Raw genomic sequence first — 20,654 nt, forward strand, 5'->3', positions numbered from 1 at the left:
ATTTAATGAAACAGAATAATGATTCGAAATTACAACACTGGTTAAACCCCAACCCTTGGTCTAAGTCTAACGCCGTTAGTCGTTCTTCTCTGTTCTCTCCATCAAATTCGTCAGAAACCAAAGAAGATTCATCAATTCTCCTCTAACACCAATCCTGCTTGCTTTCACTTTCCTTCTCCGATTTCGTTCTCACGCCTTCGCATTCCTTTTTTTAATTTCGTTTCGAAACGCGTTTCAAGGTTACGTCGATCTCAAAGTAACATCGCCTTCAGAGAGAAATTGATAAACCTTGCTCCAATTCCATTGTTATTCATGGCTCTTAGAAACTTTACCTAGATTACTCGGATTCAATCGTCAAGTTTATATTGGATCGTTGTGTCGTAGGAACCCTAATTTCGAGGGCCTGTGCACTCACTCACTCACTCAATTTGCACAACACCCTCAGAGACCAACAAGAGCAACATGAACGCTCCGATCATAGGTAAGCTCTATTTTGCACTTGGGCTTCCTTTCCCATTGTTCGGTTCTTCATCGATGGTATTTGTTTACCTTTTTCCTGTGTAGATCCATTGCAAGGAGATTTTCCTGAGGTGATTGAAGAATATCTGGAACATGGTGTCATTAAATGCGTTGCCTTTAATCACCGTGGTTCTCTTCTCGCTGGTAATAATTTTCTTCCCAATTTAGCTTTTGCTGTTTCGTTATCTATGAATTTGGTTAAAGTTTGGATTTTTATAGTACTTACATTGATGGTGATATCTTGCATTGTTTATTTGTTAGCTGGATGTGCCGATGGTGGCTGTGTAATCTGGGATTTCGAAACAAGAGGCATTGCAAAGGAGATTCGTGATAATGATTGTTCTGCTGCTATAACAAGTGTCTCCTGGTCCAAATATGGGCACCGCCTGCTTGTCTCAGCTGCAGATAAGTCATTAACTCTTTGGGATGTCTCAACCGGAGAGAAGATTGCTCGTACGATTCTTCAGCAGACTCCGTTGCAAGCTCGTTTAAACCCTGGCTTAAGTTCTCCTTCTCTCTGTCTGGCATGCCCGCTCTCATCCGCTCCGATGATAGTTGACTTTGACATTGATTGTACAACTTTGCTTCCAGTCTCTGTGCCTGAGATGCCTGATGTATTAGCTCCTCCGCAACGCAGTAAATGTCCTGAATCAAATCCTCCTTTCTCTCCAGCTGCAGCGTGCTTTAACAAGTGTGGGGATCTTGTTTATATCGGTAATTCCAAAGGAGAGATACTTATAGTTGATTATAAAAGTGTTCGAGTTCTTGCTTTGGTTTCTGCGTCTGGTGCGGCACCTGTGAAGAACATTGTGTTTAGCAGGAATGGGCAGTATCTTCTCACAAATTCACATGATCGAACCATTAGGATATATGAAAATCTTCTCCCAGCAAAAAATGTGCTTAAATCCCTTGAGGACCTGGGGAAGAACATAGATGGGCTTGATGGTATTGAGAAAATGAAGACAGTTGGATCAAAATGCTTAACACTCTTCAGGGAATTCCAAGATTCAGTTACAAAAATGCATTGGAAAGCGCCTTGTTTCAGTGGTGATGGTGAGTGGGTAGTTGGGGGTTCTGCGTGCAAAGGGGAACATAAGATCTACATATGGGACCGAGCTGGGCATCTTGTGAAAATATTAGAAGGTCCAAAAGAAGCGTTGATTGATCTAGCTTGGCATCCTGTTCATCCCATAATCGTTTCTGTTTCCTTGGCGGGTCTAGTATATATTTGGGCAAAAGATTACACAGAGAACTGGAGTGCATTTGCTCCTGATTTCAAGGAGCTTGAGGAGAATGAAGAGTATGTGGAACGCGAAGATGAATTTGATTTGATACCTGAAACAGAAAAGGTGAGAAATTGAATTGATAGAGACTTAAATCATTTTCTTTCTGTCACATGTTTTTCTGAAACTCTATATGGTTGTATGCGTGTAGGTAAAAGTTTTAGATGTTAATGAAGATGAAGAAGTTGACATAGATACGGTGGAAAAGGATGCTTTTAGTGATTCAGATATGTCAGTGGAGGAACTCCGCTACCTTCCAGCTGAACCTATTCCAGATACAAATGACCAGCAAGACAATTTGGTTGAAAGCATAAAGTTAATTGAAGGTCAGATATCTGCATCTCCTGCTTCTGAAGAGGCTGGTCAGAATGGACACCATGCATCAAGTCCACAAGCAGGTAAGAAAGATAGTAATAGCGTCATATGAAAAACACAGTTTATGAATCTCCTATAGACGTTAGATTATAAGTGCAAAAAGTAAGAAGTCTGCTAGATAAAGGTCTGATTTGTAGATTAGTATTGTGAATGTATGATGTGTTATGTCACAGATATAGATGCTCTCGTTACTAATACATGGCTCTCTATTGCAGAAGAAATGGGTGAGACACGAGGAAAGAGAAAGAGGAAACCATCAGAGAAAGCCATGGAGCTGCAGGCAGAGAAGGCAAAACCATTGAAAGGGTCAGGCAAAACAGTAAGAGCAAAAAACAGAGCAGCGTTTGATCAAGAAACCGATGACAGTATAAATGGTGGTGATGATGATGATGATGCATATTATTAACAAATTAGGTTTACTAACCTTTATGTATGCAAAAAGAAAAACAAACGCAGTAAGCTAGGACATGGAATGATATTTGTTTGAATTTTTCTTGTTGTTGGAGGCAATGTTGTGTTCTTCTTCATTACCTCGACGCAGCTATGTGCTGAATCAAGTTGGGGTATGCACAATAGGAAATTATGTGGCAAGTAGCTTAAATTTACGCATAACGTCAGTTATTAAGACAACTGTTTAGTATTTTGGACACAAAATTATGCAGAAATATCTTTGATTCATTAACTTTGAGTGATTATCACATCAACAGAATTATGGGTCATAGCAGCTACATTATTACATTCTCTACACAACAATGGATACAGACCACATTCTATCACAGAACCCATCACTTTCCATTTCACATTTATCTATATGCATATAGATAGATAGATAGACGTCGAGACTATATATGGTTATTGGTTAAGAATGAAAGAGAAAAAAGCTGGAGGAATTTGTTTCTAAGGTCCATCAGCAGATTGAGTCTTTCTTAGGTTCCAGTGAAGACCATCGTGGATGCTGCGTAAGAAGTCGTTAGTGGATTCAACTTGACAAGCGGTTGAGACGGGCCATGGTGCCATGCTACACACTAGTGCATCCCCTGCTTCAAGCTGTTTCCGGTCTTTCCCATCAAAGGAGACCCAAGCGGAGCTTCTGCTGTTGAATGGCACTTGGACTCTCACTGTCACGTGTTCCGGTAATATTAGTGGGCGGAATGATAGAGAATGCGGACAGATAGGCGTGAATAAGATCCCAGGAACCTGCAAAACATTAAGTTACAATATAATCCATTATCTGTTATTGTATAATGTATATAACACCAAAGCTATTGTGCAATCTCTCAAATTCTTCAATGGCATATGAATTTGGAGCTTTAACATTTTCGACTTTGTTACTAATATTTGAATTGTGAATCAAAGAACCAGCCTCGCTTGTTGCTACAGATGTAAAGATCATTTTGGAATATTTACCTGAGGATGGACCATTGACCCTCCAGCAGCAAGTGAATACGCGGTGCTACCAGATGTTGTAGACAGTATAAGTCCATCGCCTTGCACACATGTGACGAATGAGTTGTCACAGTAGCATTCAAGGTTTGTGAGGTAAGAAGATATTCCACGGTCAATGGTGACTTCATTCAGAACAAGCATAGTCTCCTCTGGTTCATATTCATGTGTTGCTTTATCTCTGATGATGTGACACTGCAACCTGTGTCGTAGTGTTATACTGATAGGACCCTTCAAAATCGCTTCAAGACAATCTCGGTATTGTTCGCTGTCTGGATTGGAGTTAAAGAAAAGTTTTTGTAACAGATAATGTGTAATACAGCTTAACTAACTAACTGATATAAACAAGATGAAGGATACGAAAAGGAGTCATAAATCCAAGAGATCCCATGGAGAATGGAACAATTGGAGGCACTGGTCCTTTAAACATCGATGCAGCCTGTAACCGTTAAGATACTTCATGTTAAATTGTATCGGTGGTAATATAAAAAGCAAAAGATGGAAGATGATATAAAACCTGAGTCATAGAAATCCAAGATTTACTTACCCATAGCACTGTGCCATCCCCACCAAGAGTTATAAGAAGGTCAACCTTTGTGTGTAGAAGTGAAATTTCCTTGTCTGCATCATAAATCATAACTAGGAGTTGACTACAAGGTCTAAGCAATCGATGTGGTCTACATGAATTTATTTCACACTTCTGTGCTCAGACTTTTCATTAGCAGAGAACAATCTGAAAAGAAGATATTATATATTACCATCTTCCCAAGTTTGTACGAAGTTGAAGGAACTTGATTCTGATAAGAGTTCTTCCTTTACTCGAGGTTCCACATAAATATTTAGTCCTTTTTGCGTTCTCAACCATCTGAAATGGAGACAAATCAAAATCTAATTACTTCATCTGAACCAAGAATCTACTTTCCAAATAAGAACATACATAAGCTACAGTAGTTTGTGAGACACATAAATAAAAGAGATGAAGCAGCAAAGCAGAAATTCAGAGAGAGATTCAGAAACTAATCATGTGGTTAGGCCGTTAGGGTAGCATATTCTTAACAATGGAGCCGATTTATCTTTCTCGAAGAGTACTGAAACTCATTGTAGAAATGACCTGCAAAATATAAACACTGACCTGACCATATCCACAGAGAGAACTCGCACGGAAGTTGAATTAGGCTTAGTGATAATAAGTACAGTTTGTGGATCAGACTCCCATGTCAGTGAAATCTGAAATTAGAAGTTGTTAGGTTTAGTCTACAAAACACCTTACCAAGCAACTAAAGTAATATGAATTGAGAACAAATATTTTCCATCAGTTGTAAATTCAGAGATGGGAAACAGAAAGATAGAGAAGATGAAACAATAGTCCTACCTGTTTACTACTGCGCTCTGCTGTGCTGATATTCCCTCTCTCAAACGAAACAATTTCTTTTTTGTGTTGATCATTAGCCATCCCCTTACATCCCCATGAAAGTTTAAATGATGCCTGCAGCCAATTTCATAGATATTTCAATATTAGAATAGAGTTTTCATTCTTTCCTTATTGTTTTAGGCTTTTAGCCTAATCATTTCCTGCAACAGCGTTGCCAGTTTTGAATGTCAAAGTAATTGGGACACAGCAAATGCAAAGATACATTAACAACTCTGACGGACCAATATTCGTCAACATCTGATACTAGAATGTGTTAGTCCAACAAAGGCTAATGTAAGATTCATCACAGGTACATAAATTCCAGAGGACTTATTCAAAAAATGCACAGAGGTTGATATTTGTTTACTTATGCTTACTGACTTGCATAGCCAAAAATATAAAAGCAAGGATAGTAACAGTCAACTATATATTACCTTCCTCTTCAATTTGTTATTAAAACTGTTAAATCCACCATCTTGGAGCACTTCATGAGAGCAAATAGTCTCCATGCCATTAGAACTGATTTCCTGAGCATAAAGCCGCGGAGACTTTGCTAAGTGCTCCATCCTTTGACCATTAGATTCATCGGCACACACTCCATTTGACAGTTCTGTAAAACAAGCCAGGAATTCTGTTATTCAAACATATCCATGGCCAAAAACACCATTCAAATCAAAATTACTAGAACTAAATGGTGAACATTTTATAACAACCCTTTGAAGTTAGTAGAGAACCTTTATGCTGCAACTCCACGTTCTTAGACCTCTCTAACTCGTATCTACGCTTCCATTCAGCAGCCTCAGCTTGAGCCAACGCCTTTCCTTCAGCAGCTCCCCTTAGTGCCTTTGCAACAGCTACAATATCCCAGAAACTGAAAAATTAAATCCCATATCCAAAGGATATAGTACAGCTCATGTTACACATATCGAAATCTTGCTTACTTCTCAAAGCCTCAGAGAACTCAACGAGATGGTCGTCAGTAGCCTGCATAGGAGTCTGTTGAAGAAGAAGCTCCTGAACAGCCTTCTCTGATTGAGCAAGTGAAGTCAAATGAGTGAAACCATTCTCTGGGTTCGGCAACAAACTCTTTGCATCTCCATTTGCAAATGAATCCTGCCAAGAAATCAAACAAAGTTAAAACCTTTTTGATATAAAACACACACAAACTCAAAAGAGTCTCTTCACATTCTCAATTCCGAATCAATTTCAATAAACGAAATCTCCGGCGATTACTACACGATCAGAAATCCAAAAATGAAAGATTTTTGTTGACCAGCTCAACAAATTCGCTATTAAATCCCCCAAATTGAAGAAGAAGACAAAAAAGCAGAGAGATTTAAGAAAAATGAATCATAGAAGCCCAATTCATGGACCACAGAGTGAAATAACACCGCAAAACAGAGCAAAGAGAGTGAGTATAACAGAATCGGCAAGAGAAGGAGAGATTGAAGTACAGTGTGATTGAGCTTGTAGGTCGACGACATTGAATTCTGTCTTCTGTGATCGAAGACGAAGAAGAAAGAGAGAGAGAGAAGAAGAAGAAGAAAGTGCGTAACACGAAGAAGAAGCTTGAGATATGTTTCCAATCTCCAAGACGGCAGATTTATGTGTAATATATATATATAAGGAAATCGAAGCCGTACGCGTCCAAGCTTCTGTGAATAAACAGTAATTTGCTTTGAAGTTAACGGATCACAACATATATTTGACTCCCACATCAACTCTTTTCTCTCATACTAATATATCAACATAAATATATATTTTTTTAAAAAATAGAGAGAGTGGAAAAAAAAAAATATTATTATGAAGTATAAAATTTTAATACAAATATTAAAATATTCAAAAAAGGTTTTAGTACAAAATGTTTTTCGTAAAACAATTTCAGAATGACTTGTGAAATATATCTTTTTTTTGTGTGCACAATTTGACAATATATCTAAAGGAAATAAAAAGAGGTAGAGTAGTGATGTAGGTGTCTAAATTATATGAAACTGACATGTAACCTAAATTTCTCATTTTGTATATTGTTGTTTATATCTTATATAGTACTATTTTCAAATACTCAAAATACACAGTTTATGATTTTTTAGATTTTATGTGGGGACTAAACAACATCTATCGGTATATAGTTAATCAACAAATCTTCTGGTGAAGATAGTTGTAAAAGTATCTTTCAAAATGATCAACTAATCATTACATGATCATCATGATTCGTGATCTAATTATTAAATAGTACTAGCCGACTGCAGATAATGTTTTATAATTTTGTACATATTAGCACGGCAATGTAATAACAATAACATAATCTGCAAAATATGTAGATGTTTGAACGGTATCTATTTAACATGAAAATTATTAATTTCCTAAGTTCTTAACCAACCATTTTACCGATCGATGACATCACACAAATCTTAAGTTTTCAAATATTCTTTTTGTAAGCCATTTATTAGGAAAACAAAATCTATGAGAAAATATTTATTCTGTCTAAAAGGCAAATAAAGAGAGAATAAAGCATTTATATAGTTTTATTCTTCTCATTTGATGATTAGTTGATGATTTGGGTCTTTTGATAACATACTTTAAGACCAAATAGTTGATTACTACTTAACTAAATTACACCATTAGTTACTTCGGCAGCAATTACAAAATAGAAGTGGGTGGCCAAATAACGCGTGGGCTGCTTTTGAGGACTTTGAACACTCTGGTCCTTCGATCTCGCATGGTGTGCGGTCGTGGTGTTTTTGATTCCACTAGAGCTAAGTGCACGCTATTAATGCGTCAAGATCTCGACACGTGATTCATCTATAAACCATTACTCTGATGAACGCTTTAGATTTGATTTTCCCAAGTTAATGGACGGTGTGGATTAGCATATTGCAGTTTTGGACGTGGACGGCATTTTCTGTTTCATGGAAATATTCAACCTATTTGACTTTATATTCCTTTTTTCCAACGACTAAAGTCTTATTCTATTTGATTTCACAAGGCCGCATGGATATTGCAACATTTTTCAGCATTATAGTAAGGTCAATGAGAAAGTTTACACTTTAGCGGATTTATTAGTACTACTTATTTAGTTACTACAATAAGATATTTTTATTGCATGTCCTTTTTTGCGTACTTTTGTGAGAGACTACCAATTCAATGACTACTTACTCTCGACTTTAATTTGGTCACATAGAGAAATATATTTGGAAAATGAATGGTAAGAACTAAGAAGTCAGCAAAATCTTACTTTTTGACGCATATTTTGCTAATTTTGTCTTCTCTCAACGAAAAAAGGTCATACGACTTTTATAGACTTTTGCGAGAGTCTTTCTTGACCCGAGGTATTTGGTAATATAAGTTTCGTTTTCACACTGTGTTTTGTTAAAAAGATTATTTCTTTCTTTTTATGTAAAAACTTAACTACAATTATCGATTCTAATCTATAAGTTTAGACACCCATTTACATTTGATCATCTTCAACATGCATTATGCTTCATATAATTGATATGTAATTTGACACCAGAAATATAATATAAGATATGTAATTGGCAGAGTGGTCGTGTTTGATTTTTGCACGTTCTAATCATTCTCTCTTTTCGGGTCTATCCAAGTTGATCGTCCTCTCCATATGTAGGAACAATGTGATATAAAAAGCTTATCTTAAAATTATTTCTGATGAGTATTTGGACATGTTTGATAGTCTTTCACTTTCCCAATAGAATATTGTCCCAACCAAACATTTTTAGATGGAATATTTATTACTAAAGATATATTGGGTCTAGAAAACTATTCAAAGTCTTCCAGAGAGATATATGTAGTTACGTTGACTCTGATATAAAAAAGGACGTGTCCGTTTTCTTCTTCATTTTTCCACAAATATTAACGGTTATGTTTTTCACCTCTGTCTGTTTCACTTCCTTGTAAAGGGTTTGCGAGTAATTAAAAACTAAAAAGGCCAATAGGCTTTGTTGGAAAAAAAAAAGTGTTGCGTTTTCATTTGTGTCTTTCTTCTGTCTAGACTCTAGATAATATACTGTAGTAGTTAAAATTTTATTTGTCTGAAATTTCGTAATTTTGACTGCCCTTTATAATATTCCACGACAATTACTCTTAAATCTTATTCTTTTGATAATGAAGTTTTTGGTATATAAATCTCCAATTTGCATACCTCATACCTGGCCCAAAATGTGTTTAATTTCTTCCACGGACCATAAGATCTTAGGAAATGTATTTTTTTTTTTTTGGATCTTTCACTAATACCTAAATTATTAGATTTGGTTTGAGAAGTTTAGAAAAAAATTAAAATTTATAATGGCCTCCGGCCCTACTCATTTGGGCCGGACCTGTTGGTGCCTTGTTAGTTTTCTAATCTTGTTATGGAAATAAAATATTGCATGGTGAATGGTTATCATAAAATTGTGCTCACTGTTAGCAATACTGCCTTTCTTCGTAACGCAAAGACTGACGTGAAGTTTTTTTTTTTTTTTTATATATATATATTTTTGTTTGACATGAAGTTTTAATAGTGGGACATTTGGCATTTGGGTAGGGTACGAAAACTTGGTTCCTATTTTTTTTTTTTTTTTATCCCACAATGACAAAGCTGATTAGCTAACAGCTGCAGAAATACTAACAATTTTGTTTATTGTGTAGTTGTGTCACATAAGCATGACGTTTTGTTGTAAATCTCAGTTTTTCTCTATAATTCACACTCTTTTTATCGTTTGTGTTCACTTGTTCTAGAGAGAAAACAAGAACACATTTAATTACTTTAATCTTCTACATTGATAATATTAATTGGATTTTCTTTTAGCTCTTACAACACACAGGTATTTATACCACATACAAGACACACTTGCACTTAATTACTAATGCATTAGACCACACCCCTAGACCTAGAAATCACATCAGCCACTCTACTACACTTGAGACTGTAACTCCATGTTTTGCTCCTTTTAGACACTTAACATCAACCTTAGTCTAGGACACAACATAATTACCTACTTGGGCCCTAATAATCCGTTTGGCCCATTATCACAAAACACAACATAACAAAGCAAGCCCACTCTCTTTAGTTGACTGTTCCTTCCTCTTCATGTGTCGTTGACCTTCTTGTCACGACATCTTCTTCTTCCTTTTGCTCCTTCTTACGCTTGAAGCTTCTTCTCTATTCTTCTCTTCTTCTTCTTCTCATGATGCTTTTCTTCTTGTAGGATTTAAACTACGATTCTCAATTCCAACACGTTTCAATATCATCTCGTCTGCAGTGAAAGATATGCCACAACCTGATCCTACCGGAGCTTTGTCGTCCAGATTTTGTCGTCCAGAATTGTCGAAAGCTTCCTCGTGTTGCATGGAGCTCTGGACTCTGGTTCCAAATCAGTACTTAATCTCTATCGGCCTCAAGCTATTTTCAATTCTTTGTTTTTCCCCCCAAAGTAATTTTCAATTCTTTATCTTCAATTTCGATTTTTTATTTAAGTTTTCCTTCTTTTAGAATCATATGCACTAATACACTGTTAATCTCTCCCATTATGTAATTTTTTGTTGCTAAATAATTTTGACGTCATTGTAAGTGTAAAGCCTCAGGCCCAACAACAGGAAGCCCAAACTCTTCCCCAATCTCACAACGGGACAAAGTTACAGAGCTCCCCTCTGCAACCTCTGCAACAAAAGAAGACATACACACAAAAGGAAAGAAACAGAGCAGCTACTTCTTCGCCGGTTGTACTCTCAAACCGTTTCAGTCCTATCATCTCAGAAGACAGTGGCTAGATGGTCGACACTTGTAAACAGATCCAATGTTGCTACAAAGATCCAGAATGTTCTTTTGCTTCTATAAGTATGAGTCTCTAGAATCAATTGTAATATTGAGTTGGTGTATCAATCAAAGTAAGATTGAGTACAAATCTCTTTTCTTCTTTATTCACAGTCATCACAAGAAAAAAACAGATATCCCTACATTTTGTTGCTAAAAAACAGGAGGAAAAACAAAAAAAAGTTTCAATAGTGGAACATTTGGGTTTAGAGTTTGGTAAAGAAAACTTATTCCAACAATGACAATGCTGATCTTAAATAGATAACCAGATCTCATAGATGATAATGCTGATATTATGAAAGCTGCACATTAAAATAAACTTTCGCCTGAATCACCCTTGAAGCTGGTCGTGCTCTCTCCTTCAGCTTTTGGGCCACGAAGAAAAGAAGCCAGGTACACACAAGGATTGCTATCACAATCTCAGGGAAGCCCCACCATCCTGAATGCGTCACCTTTACTCCAAATTCATTCATATTCATTTCTTCTCCTGTCATTTTCGGCTCGTCCGGTGATAGAGGCCCGAGAAAATTGTTGTTGTGCCCTAGCTGTATTAATAATAACACCAATGTTCTTATGTTTAACAACCTCTAAGATTCAATCTTTTTTTGATAGCTAGAAAACATTATTTTATGTTCTTGAATAGTTCTTGCGAGTGATAAGCTCATAAAGTCAAGCTATTGACTTACCTTGATGGCCCAAGATCCAAAAATCATGTAAGAAATCGTGTAGGAAATCGAGAAACGGCAAAAGATTTTGGGAAGATCAGGAAGAAGACGGGAGAATCCAGAAGACGTCATGATGATTCCCTTTCCAAAACATAAAAACAGACATCAGTTTATTCAAGATCTTTAGTAGCTTTCTTTGAAGTTAGTTAAAAAGAAAACAGAGGTCGCTCTGCTCGTACAATAAGGCCAGCTCCAGTGAAAAGACCAGTCAAGAAGTTTGGAACAAACGAAGCCACAACCATCATGAGAATCTCTATTACAGAGAATGACAAAACACCGGGCAAGTTCCCTGATTTGTAAGTTATAATTCCTCTAATGCGAGTGCCATTATGCTGCAACTCTTGGTTCCCCCATCTCTCCAACTCATTCCACTCAGCAGCCTCGGCTTCGGCAGCTACAAATACGCAAGAATCTCAAAGAGTAAGTCCCAAAACGGCAAAGAAAACACCTTTTGTTTCAAATATCCAAGCTTACTTCTCAAAGAAGGCAGACTCCGATGGTCGTATTTAGTCTGTTGAATAGAAAGCTCCTCAACAACTTCCTCTGATTGAGTAAGTGAAGACCAATTATTGAAATAGTTATCTTGGTTTGAGTACAAACTTTTTCTATCTTTATTTCCATAGGGATCCTGCCAAGAAATACAATAAGTTAAAATGTTCTGATTCAGAACAAATAATTGGTCTATTCAGAACACATAACTACCAGTACCACTAGCTCAAGAGGAAGTAAAAAAGAAGAAGAAGAGGAATCTACTCTAAATCTTTAACTGAAGATGAACGCATAAGCCAATTCATGAACGCTAAGGTGAACAAATAGAGTGACTAAAACAGAATCAGAAAGAGAAAGGGAGGAGGTTAATTTACAGTGAAATCGAAGTCGTGTGTCGCCATTGAGTTCTATGACCGAAGATGATATATCGAGAGAGAGATTAAAGTTCATTAAAACAAAGATATATATACTCAAAGCCAAAGATAGTCGTGTAATTACACCGTTAATTACTTGGGCATTTACAGATATAAGTTGGGTCCCCAACAACGCGTAGCAGCTTTTGAGGACTTCAGCAATTCTCCATAGGCATAGTTTATCTAAGAAAATTGGGGTCGAAACCCTTGGCCCTTAATGAACAAGAGGCCTTGACACTTGACTAGCACGTCTTCGTCCTCTTTCATGGCAATAATTCAACCAAGTTGCCTTTATTTTTGTATTTTCTTTTGCCTACGTATTTACTTTACTTTATTGAGGTTTATAGTTATGCTTTTAGTATGCTTTTTTTTTTCTTTCGAACGACTAAAGTCTTCTTGCAATCATGTTAGAATGTTTAAATGGTGATCAGTATCGAATTTATGATTAACACTAGTACTTTTTGATTGGATGTGATTGTGAATTCCTCTTTCGTAGAAACTGACTCTACTACTATTGTCTTTTACGTAGAGACTAATTTAATAACTATCGACTTTAATTCGGGCACAAGAAAATGTATTTGGGAAATTAATGGGAAGAGAGTCAGAGTCAACCAAAACATACCTTTTGAAGACTATTTTGCCAATTTTGTCTTTGGTTAAACGGTCCTGTTCTCTCTGTGTCGATCCATATCAAGTCCTCCAATGTATTGGACGAACAAAGATCTTATATAAAAAAAAACTTAACTTTTAGATACTATCTTATGAGTATATGGACATGTTTCATATTTGTTTGTGTTTTACTTTCCTTTTGTTAAATGGATAGTTTTACAGTCCTAATAATTGCTCTAAAAACATTATGCATTTTTTTTATTTTGGCTAAAAAAATTATGCATTTTATTAGAACACTCCAACTAAATTTATAAGGAGAATTTTGATAACTAAATATATGCATGTGGGTCTTCCAGAGAGCTTCATTTTCGTTGACTAAAGGACAACGTGTCAATTTTTGCTTAATTTCACACAAAGATGGCAAATTAATAATCGAAATTTCTTCGTATGTTGTTTTCTTAACTATTATCAACTTATATAAGTTTTTCATTTCCCCATTTAAATTACCTAGTCTTTCTTTAGTCCATCTAAAATTTAGTTAAATTTGAGTTTCCTTATTTCATGTCGGAAATCTTGAATGATCACGATAATATTGTACTTGTAAATTTTAGTTTTACTCATGATAAAATTTTGGTATCAATATCTCCAATTTAGTATATACTGAGTTACTGACTGACCGAGCCCAAAATGTATTTTTTTCCTCATGGGATCTCAAGAAAATGTTCTTTCTTTTTCTTTGACCCTTTACACCTAAATAAACTACTTTTGGTCATTTAAAGTTGACTATGGGATCCGGGTATCTCTGCGCCATACTTATTTGGACCAAACATGTTGGTGTAACAAGGTTTTCGTTTTTATTTGGCCATACTCTCACTGTGCGCAACACTGTCTTACTTGTGTTACATAAACCTTGAAGTAAAGTTTCAATAGTGGAACATTTGGGTAGGGTTTATCAAACGAAACTTTGTTATCAGTTTGTTCTTTTTCTTCAACAATGACAAAGCTGATTAAGATGAGATCTTGATGAAAGCTTCAGAACACATGCATACATTATATTAAGTCTTTTAGTAGTGGATAGGAGAGTTAAGGCCTTCTTGAGAAGAAAGTGAGCGGAGAGGTTGGTGTCTCCTTGAAGACATTGACGACAGTGAAAGAGACAGAGAAGGCATTCTCTTAAAAGAAGGTCTCCTATCAAGATTCCTCATCGTTCTTTTCGCCTGAATCGCCTTCAAAGCAGGTCCTGCTCTCTCCCTCAGCTTTAGAACCACGAAGAAGAGAAGCCTGTAACACACAAGGATTGCTACTACCGCAGCTAAGTCCCACCATTTTGAATATGTCACCTTCACTCCAAAGACCTTCTCTATCACTTCCTCTCCTGTCATTTTCGGCTCACCCGGGAACAATGGCTCGAACTCTAGCCCTAGAAAGTCATTCTTGTACCCTCCCTGCAACACTCCCAAATGTATTATTTTTATGTTCTTGAATCGTAATAAGCTCATAAAGTTAGTTTCTTGACTTACCTGGATAGCCCAAGAACCGTAGCTTATGTAAGAAACCGGGTAACGCCAAAAGATTTTGGGAAGATCAGGAAGAAGACGGAAGAATCCAGAAGTCATCATGATGATTCCCTTTTCCAAACACAAAAACAGAAATCAGATTCAAGATCGTTCAAAGCATTATTAGTAGAAATGAAAACAGAGGTTGCTCTGTTCTTACAATGAGGCCAGCTCCAGTGATAAGACCCATCAAGAAGTTTGGAACAACAGAAGCCACAACCATCATGAGACTCTCTATCACGGAAACTGAGAAGAAGATGTTGAGACAGAAGAAAGCGTAATGCGAGAACCCGGGACGAAACTTCACCAAGTTGTAAGTAATAGTTCCTGTGATAACCGAAATCGCAACCAAGAAAGGGAAAGAAGAGATGTAATTCGAGAGGATATAAACCGAAACGCCGTAGTATCCACTTAGCCTCTCCTTATAGAACACCTGAAACAAAGCAAACCCGCATTTTCATCGATAGAGCAATTCAAGATTTGTGAGATTATAAGTAGGGTTTTATTATTTACCTTCATTTCTTCGAGGAAAGAAGGGAAGCCTCCAATGGACATGAAAGTCATGAAACCAGTGATGAATCCGCCGCAAGAAACACGGGCTAAGATTGATGTGTAGCTATAGCCAACGTCGTAGAAGATGGTTCCTACGCTTATAGAAACAACAATGTAGCTTATTATTCGTGTCCAATAGTAACCGACATCACGACACATGTTTATGAATGATCTTGCTGTTAATGTCCTAAGTTGTTTCCACCAGGTTGCTTCACTTCCTTTTCTTATTTCCATCTCGAGCCCTTCCTGCGAAAAAAGCCAGTTATGGAATCCAAGCAAGCCTGTGAGTTAACTTGAACAAGAAGTTTAAACTTACGATGTTAGATAGTTCTCGAATCCTAGATTTTGCGGATTTCGCATACTTTGAACGCTTGTAATTCTCAACAAGCCTTGCTTTGATCACAGATGTTGCTAGATTCATTAGAGGATCTGATGTAGCTGGTGTTTCCTGTAGTAGAGTAAGTATTAACCTTAGAAAAATTGCAATAAAAACTTGACTATGTATCCAAAAGACTTTAATTTGTGCAATGTTCTTGATATTGATAATGGTTACTACCACACCTGAATTCTCTGAGATCCTTTGAGTGTAGCTGTGACTGTATCAAAGTCCGAGTTTATACATCGCAGAAAATGATCGGAAGGATTCCTCTTCTTCGGGCACGGGAAACCCGATTCTGCAAAGAACTTCATTCAAACAAACAAAAGCAAAACAGAGTTTTCTTCACTATCAAGGCAAGAAAATAAACAAAAGAAATTGTGTGTTTTTTGTACTGCAAGAAAACAAAGAGTGTAGGGCTTTACCTCAACAGCAGACTTGGCTTCACCAAAGTAGACAGACTCACCACTCGAAAGCAAGAAAAGATCATCGAACAGCGCAAAAACCTCGCTGCTGGGCTGATGAACCGAGGAGATTACGGTTCTGCCATCGCGTGCAATGTTCCTAAGCGCCTGAATAACGAAAAACGCAGAAGCACTGTCCAAACCACTAGTGGGTTCGTCGAGAAAAAGGATTTGAGGACGAGTGAGGATCTCCAAAGCAATGCTGACACGTTTCCTCTCACCGCCACTAACTCCTCTGGCGTGCCAGTTTCCAATGACTCTGTCTGAACAGTCTTGAAGACCAAGCTCCATGATTGTGCCTTCCACGATGTCACTCACTTCCTCTTTAGACATATCACTTGGAAGTCTCAAGTGAGCTGAGTATGTTATTGTCTCCCTCACTGTTAGTGTCCCCAACAATACGTCCTCTTGTGTCACATATGCCTATATATATAGTCACAAAATGCATACACTTCAAGAGCAATCAATGTAAATACCTAGTCATAAAAACTTTAGGTTTTTGTTATTTTGAATGTAATGTTTTATTGTTATACATACATGGGCTATAAATATATTTTTAATGTGCCAATATTATCACACATTTATAAGAAAATAATGTATAGATCTTTGACCTTTGCACCACTATGTACTTAGGACGGAGCTGTCTAAAATTTGTTGCCATAAATGAAAATTGATAATGTTTCGCCACCACAAGTGACAAGCCACAAGGACGTTACTATTATATATTGAACTAACAAATTAGCTGCATGTTGTGAAATTGTGGGTAGAAATATTAACGAGGAAACTTACTACGAGACCGTAGTCTAATCTAGCTTTCTTGCCGTTCAGTAGAAGATTACCGGTCATGACCACGTTTCTTGCGAGTCTACCTGTGGATAATTCGGGAAACTTTATTTTATTAATCGATTACAAATTTTATCTATGATGTGAAAAAAAAAACAGTAGTATAAAATTGCTTTCTGTTTGTATTGGGATGTGGAAATGAAGACAAATATCAGAAAAGGCAGCTCCAGAAATCAATTTTGCATTTATGAGGAAATTTTCTGCAGTACTTTTCTGCCATTCCTTGCATGCAATGCACCCGAAGTAACAATACATATAGAATTATAGATACTATTCAATAATCAAACTTTCCAGTATATATATCATAAGGATGATCGTAACAACTAGAAAAAAACAAAACAAAGGGCTTTATAAGTTATAACTTTAACTAGCAGGTTAAAGATGATCTAAAACATAGTTACAAATAATATTATCAAACCAAGATATGTGTTATGCATGCAGGCTGCAGCAGTTAAATCATATAACTGCAAGAACGAACCTGCAAGAGAGTCAAGAAGAGTGGACTTTCCGGATCCGGAAGGACCCATTATAGCCATGATCCGACCCGGTTCTGCATAACCGTTTAGCCTTTGGAGCAACCTTCTGGTTGGACCATCACTGAAATTGGGTATTACCACCGTCAAGTCTTCCCACGCCAAATACGCTCCACGGCTCATCTCCAACTTTGACGGCAGCTGCCTCCGGCCACTACTCGAGCCCTCCAGTTCCATTTGTTTTTAGTTTTGTCTCTCTAACTAGCTATAACAATGCTATAGAGAGAAAGAGAGATTTTAATGTTTTGTTTGTTTCTTTTTCGTTGGTCGGAGAGTGAATAGTAAGAAGGAACAGAAGAAACAAAACAATAAAAAAGGATTTATAAGCTTTTGCAATCACCAAACAACTAAATTCATTAATGGACTGTCTTTAATACGGCAACATTTACAAGTGCGCATGTATATCTACAATTTTGAGGAGTAAAATGTCAATGCTAGTTATCTACGATATAATATTAGTATTTTTCTCAATAGTAAATGCGTATAGAGATGGAGATAGATCGATGGCACGCGTATTAATATACGTACAATGCGCTTTTATTGGCTTATGATGGGTATGTAATAGTCGTATATGTAGATCCTATTCATATAGTCGTGTAGATTGAGATTACATTTTGAAATTAGTTTTGCAACTAATTGTGACATTAAATTTTGTAATCGTCGGACAAAAACTCTAAACTCTCATAGCAAAATAAGAGAACCTCTGCAGTCTGCATCCTCAAATATTAAATCAGTTAACTGAGTTAAACCTCTTTTTCAAAATAAAAATAAAAATCAGTTAAGTGAGTTGATTAGCCACTAAAATTGAAGCAAGTCTACGAAATCTGACATGTTTTTAAACGCGAAAATGATGCAGCTTTATACAAAAAAAGTAAAGAAATGTTTCATTTTTCATTTAATTAAGAAAATGAGCAGCTTGGATTCTGCAACAGACATGAGCTGCTTTGGAATCATTGCTTGTGCCTTATAGAATTTGTTTCGGGTAAGCTGCTTTGGCTTGTTTGTAGTAGGTGTTTTTGCTGTTTTGATGTTTTTTTGGTTTAGGGTTTTAGACCCGGTGATGTCTTTGTTTTCACCGGCTTTTTATTTCAAAAACGTATTTTTCAAGATTGTTAAGGAAAATTTCAGATGACAAACGAAAAAAAATCAAACAGAGAGTCACGGGTCTTAAATTAAATGCGAGATCGTAGTTGAAGCCCATATGCTTATCTACGGTTACACATTCATTCTTGCTTTATAATAGTATGCTTCTCCATTTATTATGCTCTAACTTTGTTATGGCATAACTTTATTTATCATATGATATATGACAGGGAATTTTAAAATATGAAGTGATAACGTAACGTTGATAAAAGAATGAATGAAGTGAAAACCTTCCAACAAAGATAAGAATTAAGAAGTAATAAGAACCCATACAACATAAATGACGTTACAATAAAATGTGATATTATAAGTAGTATGGAATAAATTTAAACCGAGAGGGTAAATAATATACATAGAAGAAAAAAAAACAGAGATTGAATAACGATATAACGTATATATATGGTCACAGTCTCATAGACCACGAAAGCCACCTAACTTACAAAAATGAAACCTATCATTGATTGGAATGATGTATTTGTCAACACCTATTAAGCTATATATGATGTAATAATGCTCTATACATATAACATTTTTATGTTGTTGTAAGAAAATATAATTTGATTCAATGTACCAATTACTTGGTTTTAAATGCTGATATCTATTCTTAGCTTAGAATGATTGAAAGTCTTAACGTTTCTAAAGCAAAGATTATGTATAGATTTGGTCGTACCAACACATCAAAAGTCCAATGGCTAGAACTCATCATATTCAAAAACCCGCTTGTGGGCAGAAGCTGTTCTTTGAACTCTAGTTATAAAGCCATTTAATATTTCTTTTCTTTTTCGATATGAGATATTTTAGCGATGAGTTAGTGATCATTTAGTCACTTTCCTTCCAAATGTGTGAGATCTGAAAAATCTTAAAAACCATTGCAGGAAAAGTTTTATGACAATCACTTCTTCTAGGTTAAAATGCAACCAACAACGTAAAGAATCACCAAACACATGGCAAGCAAATAAACGTGGAAGTAAATTACATAGTTGGGCCGCCGGTGGGCATTTTTACTTATTCTCCGGGTTCTCTTCTTCGGAAATGTGATATATGCTTTACTTGGGCCTAAATGGGCTTCTTTTATTGACATGCAGATTTCTATCTTTAATCTCGGAAGAAACAATTCGTTTTAGATTACACGGATTGGAAAACAGCTTACAGATTAGAGTGACCAGACTTGCCCAAAAGAACAAAAGTGTGCAACATGATTTGTTTTCTTCTTTTTTTCTGGCATTCATGATGTGACACCTACTCATACACCTAGGATACTAAAACTTATTGCCCCATTTTTAATTTTAAAATGTTAGATACTAGTCCTTGATAGTCATCATTGTTTTATCCATTTCCGGAAAAGTTTTAATACAGTTTTTAAAATCTTATTTAGTCAAATTAAAAAACCACATAAAAAATAACGAAAATTTGTTTATTTTTTGGCAAATTGATAATTCTCGTTTTCCATGAAGAGCATTTACTTTTTGTTTCATTATTGTCTGATGCATGGTTCTGCCAAAAAATAATACGAACTCTGGTCAAATTGACTATGACCATTGAGAACCTCACGTGTCCCCGTAAAGCAATCTTCGCAGTTGACATAACTGCTGCTACAGTTTTTGACGGTTGAGATCAGACGAGAGTATTCAAGATTCGGTGCACTCGTCGTAGTGGAATTTGCCAACTGATGAAAAATTTATGTCACGCGCGGGTTTTAGTGAGTCAGGGCAAAGTAAGCGCTCGTATCGAGGCACGGTTTCAGTTTTTTTTGCGGTAAAAACGGAAAAAAGTTAAAGAGGTTAAAATTTGTTTGGTTTTGTTTTCCAAACAAGAATACTAATTTATAGTAATTTCTTCTAGTTACATGGTTGTTACACCGAATATATCACAGTCAATTCTATGTTCTTTAAAATTCAAAACACAAGATTTTTGCTTAGTTTTATATAGTGGTCGTGATCAATAATAATATCTTTGGCAATCTCTTTCATGTACTTTTTTCACACCTTCTCAACCAAATATGCATCTTGGACTTGGACACATGGGAATAAACAAAATTGAGGAGTATTTCTTTTGTATACCATGCATGGATTGGATTATAGCTATGAAATACATTAAATCTAAGACCTTTGAAT

The 20,654-nt window shown here is 36.2% G+C and overlaps 4 protein-coding genes across 7 annotated transcripts; 1 reads left to right on the forward strand and 3 right to left on the reverse strand.

Annotated features, from left to right (window-relative positions):
• Positions 1 to 31: 31 nt before the first annotated feature.
• RBL (Transducin/WD40 repeat-like superfamily protein) lies at positions 32 to 2,854 on the forward strand. The gene is made up of 5 exons (NM_113000.6): positions 32 to 481; positions 565 to 663; positions 781 to 1,868; positions 1,954 to 2,200; positions 2,393 to 2,854. Exons 1-5 carry the CDS (start codon positions 463 to 465, stop codon positions 2,581 to 2,583), a joined length of 1,644 nt encoding a protein of 547 aa, NP_188743.3. The 5' UTR covers positions 32 to 462; the 3' UTR covers positions 2,584 to 2,854.
• On the reverse strand, positions 2,832 to 6,804 carry NADK1 (NAD kinase 1; the record flags this gene model as incomplete). Of its 4 annotated transcripts, none has more annotated exons than NM_202618.3 (11): positions 6,486 to 6,739; positions 5,973 to 6,144; positions 5,766 to 5,885; positions 5,466 to 5,641; positions 4,993 to 5,106; positions 4,753 to 4,847; positions 4,379 to 4,485; positions 4,168 to 4,241; positions 3,981 to 4,059; positions 3,585 to 3,892; positions 2,832 to 3,374 (listed from the first exon to the last, which is right to left on the reverse strand). In NM_202618.3, the coding sequence occupies exons 1-11, from the start codon at positions 6,513 to 6,515 to the stop codon at positions 3,075 to 3,077; spliced, it is 1,575 nt and encodes a 524-aa protein (NP_974347.1). In that variant the 5' UTR covers positions 6,516 to 6,739. The 4 variants fall into 4 exon arrangements, with proteins under 4 accessions (NP_974347.1, NP_001327317.1, NP_001319603.1 ...); NM_001338500.1 differs by having other exon boundaries at positions 3,075 to 3,374; positions 6,486 to 6,804; NM_001338499.1 differs by having other exon boundaries at positions 3,075 to 3,374; positions 4,168 to 4,259; positions 6,217 to 6,621.
• Positions 6,805 to 10,898: 4,094 nt separating this feature from the next.
• On the reverse strand, positions 10,899 to 12,672 carry AT3G21080 (ABC transporter-like protein). The gene is made up of 5 exons (NM_113002.3): positions 12,426 to 12,672; positions 12,037 to 12,190; positions 11,742 to 11,956; positions 11,524 to 11,643; positions 10,899 to 11,382 (listed from the first exon to the last, which is right to left on the reverse strand). Exons 1-5 carry the CDS (start codon positions 12,450 to 12,452, stop codon positions 11,131 to 11,133), a joined length of 768 nt encoding a protein of 255 aa, NP_188745.1. The 5' UTR covers positions 12,453 to 12,672; the 3' UTR covers positions 10,899 to 11,130.
• A 1,254-nt stretch (positions 12,673 to 13,926) lies between these two features.
• Positions 13,927 to 17,737, reverse strand: ABCG15 (ABC-2 type transporter family protein). Its single transcript, NM_113003.5, has 9 exons — positions 17,343 to 17,737; positions 16,811 to 16,890; positions 15,983 to 16,444; positions 15,743 to 15,865; positions 15,498 to 15,629; positions 15,143 to 15,427; positions 14,790 to 15,062; positions 14,594 to 14,701; positions 13,927 to 14,518 (listed from the first exon to the last, which is right to left on the reverse strand). The coding sequence occupies exons 1-9, from the start codon at positions 17,572 to 17,574 to the stop codon at positions 14,138 to 14,140; spliced, it is 2,076 nt and encodes a 691-aa protein (NP_188746.2). The 5' UTR covers positions 17,575 to 17,737; the 3' UTR covers positions 13,927 to 14,137.
• Between the last annotated feature and the right edge of the window lie 2,917 nt (positions 17,738 to 20,654).

The sequence above is a fragment of the Arabidopsis thaliana genome, chromosome 3 (assembly GCF_000001735.4).
Source record: "Arabidopsis thaliana chromosome 3, partial sequence".
NCBI classification, from domain to species: domain Eukaryota; kingdom Viridiplantae; phylum Streptophyta; class Magnoliopsida; order Brassicales; family Brassicaceae; genus Arabidopsis; species Arabidopsis thaliana.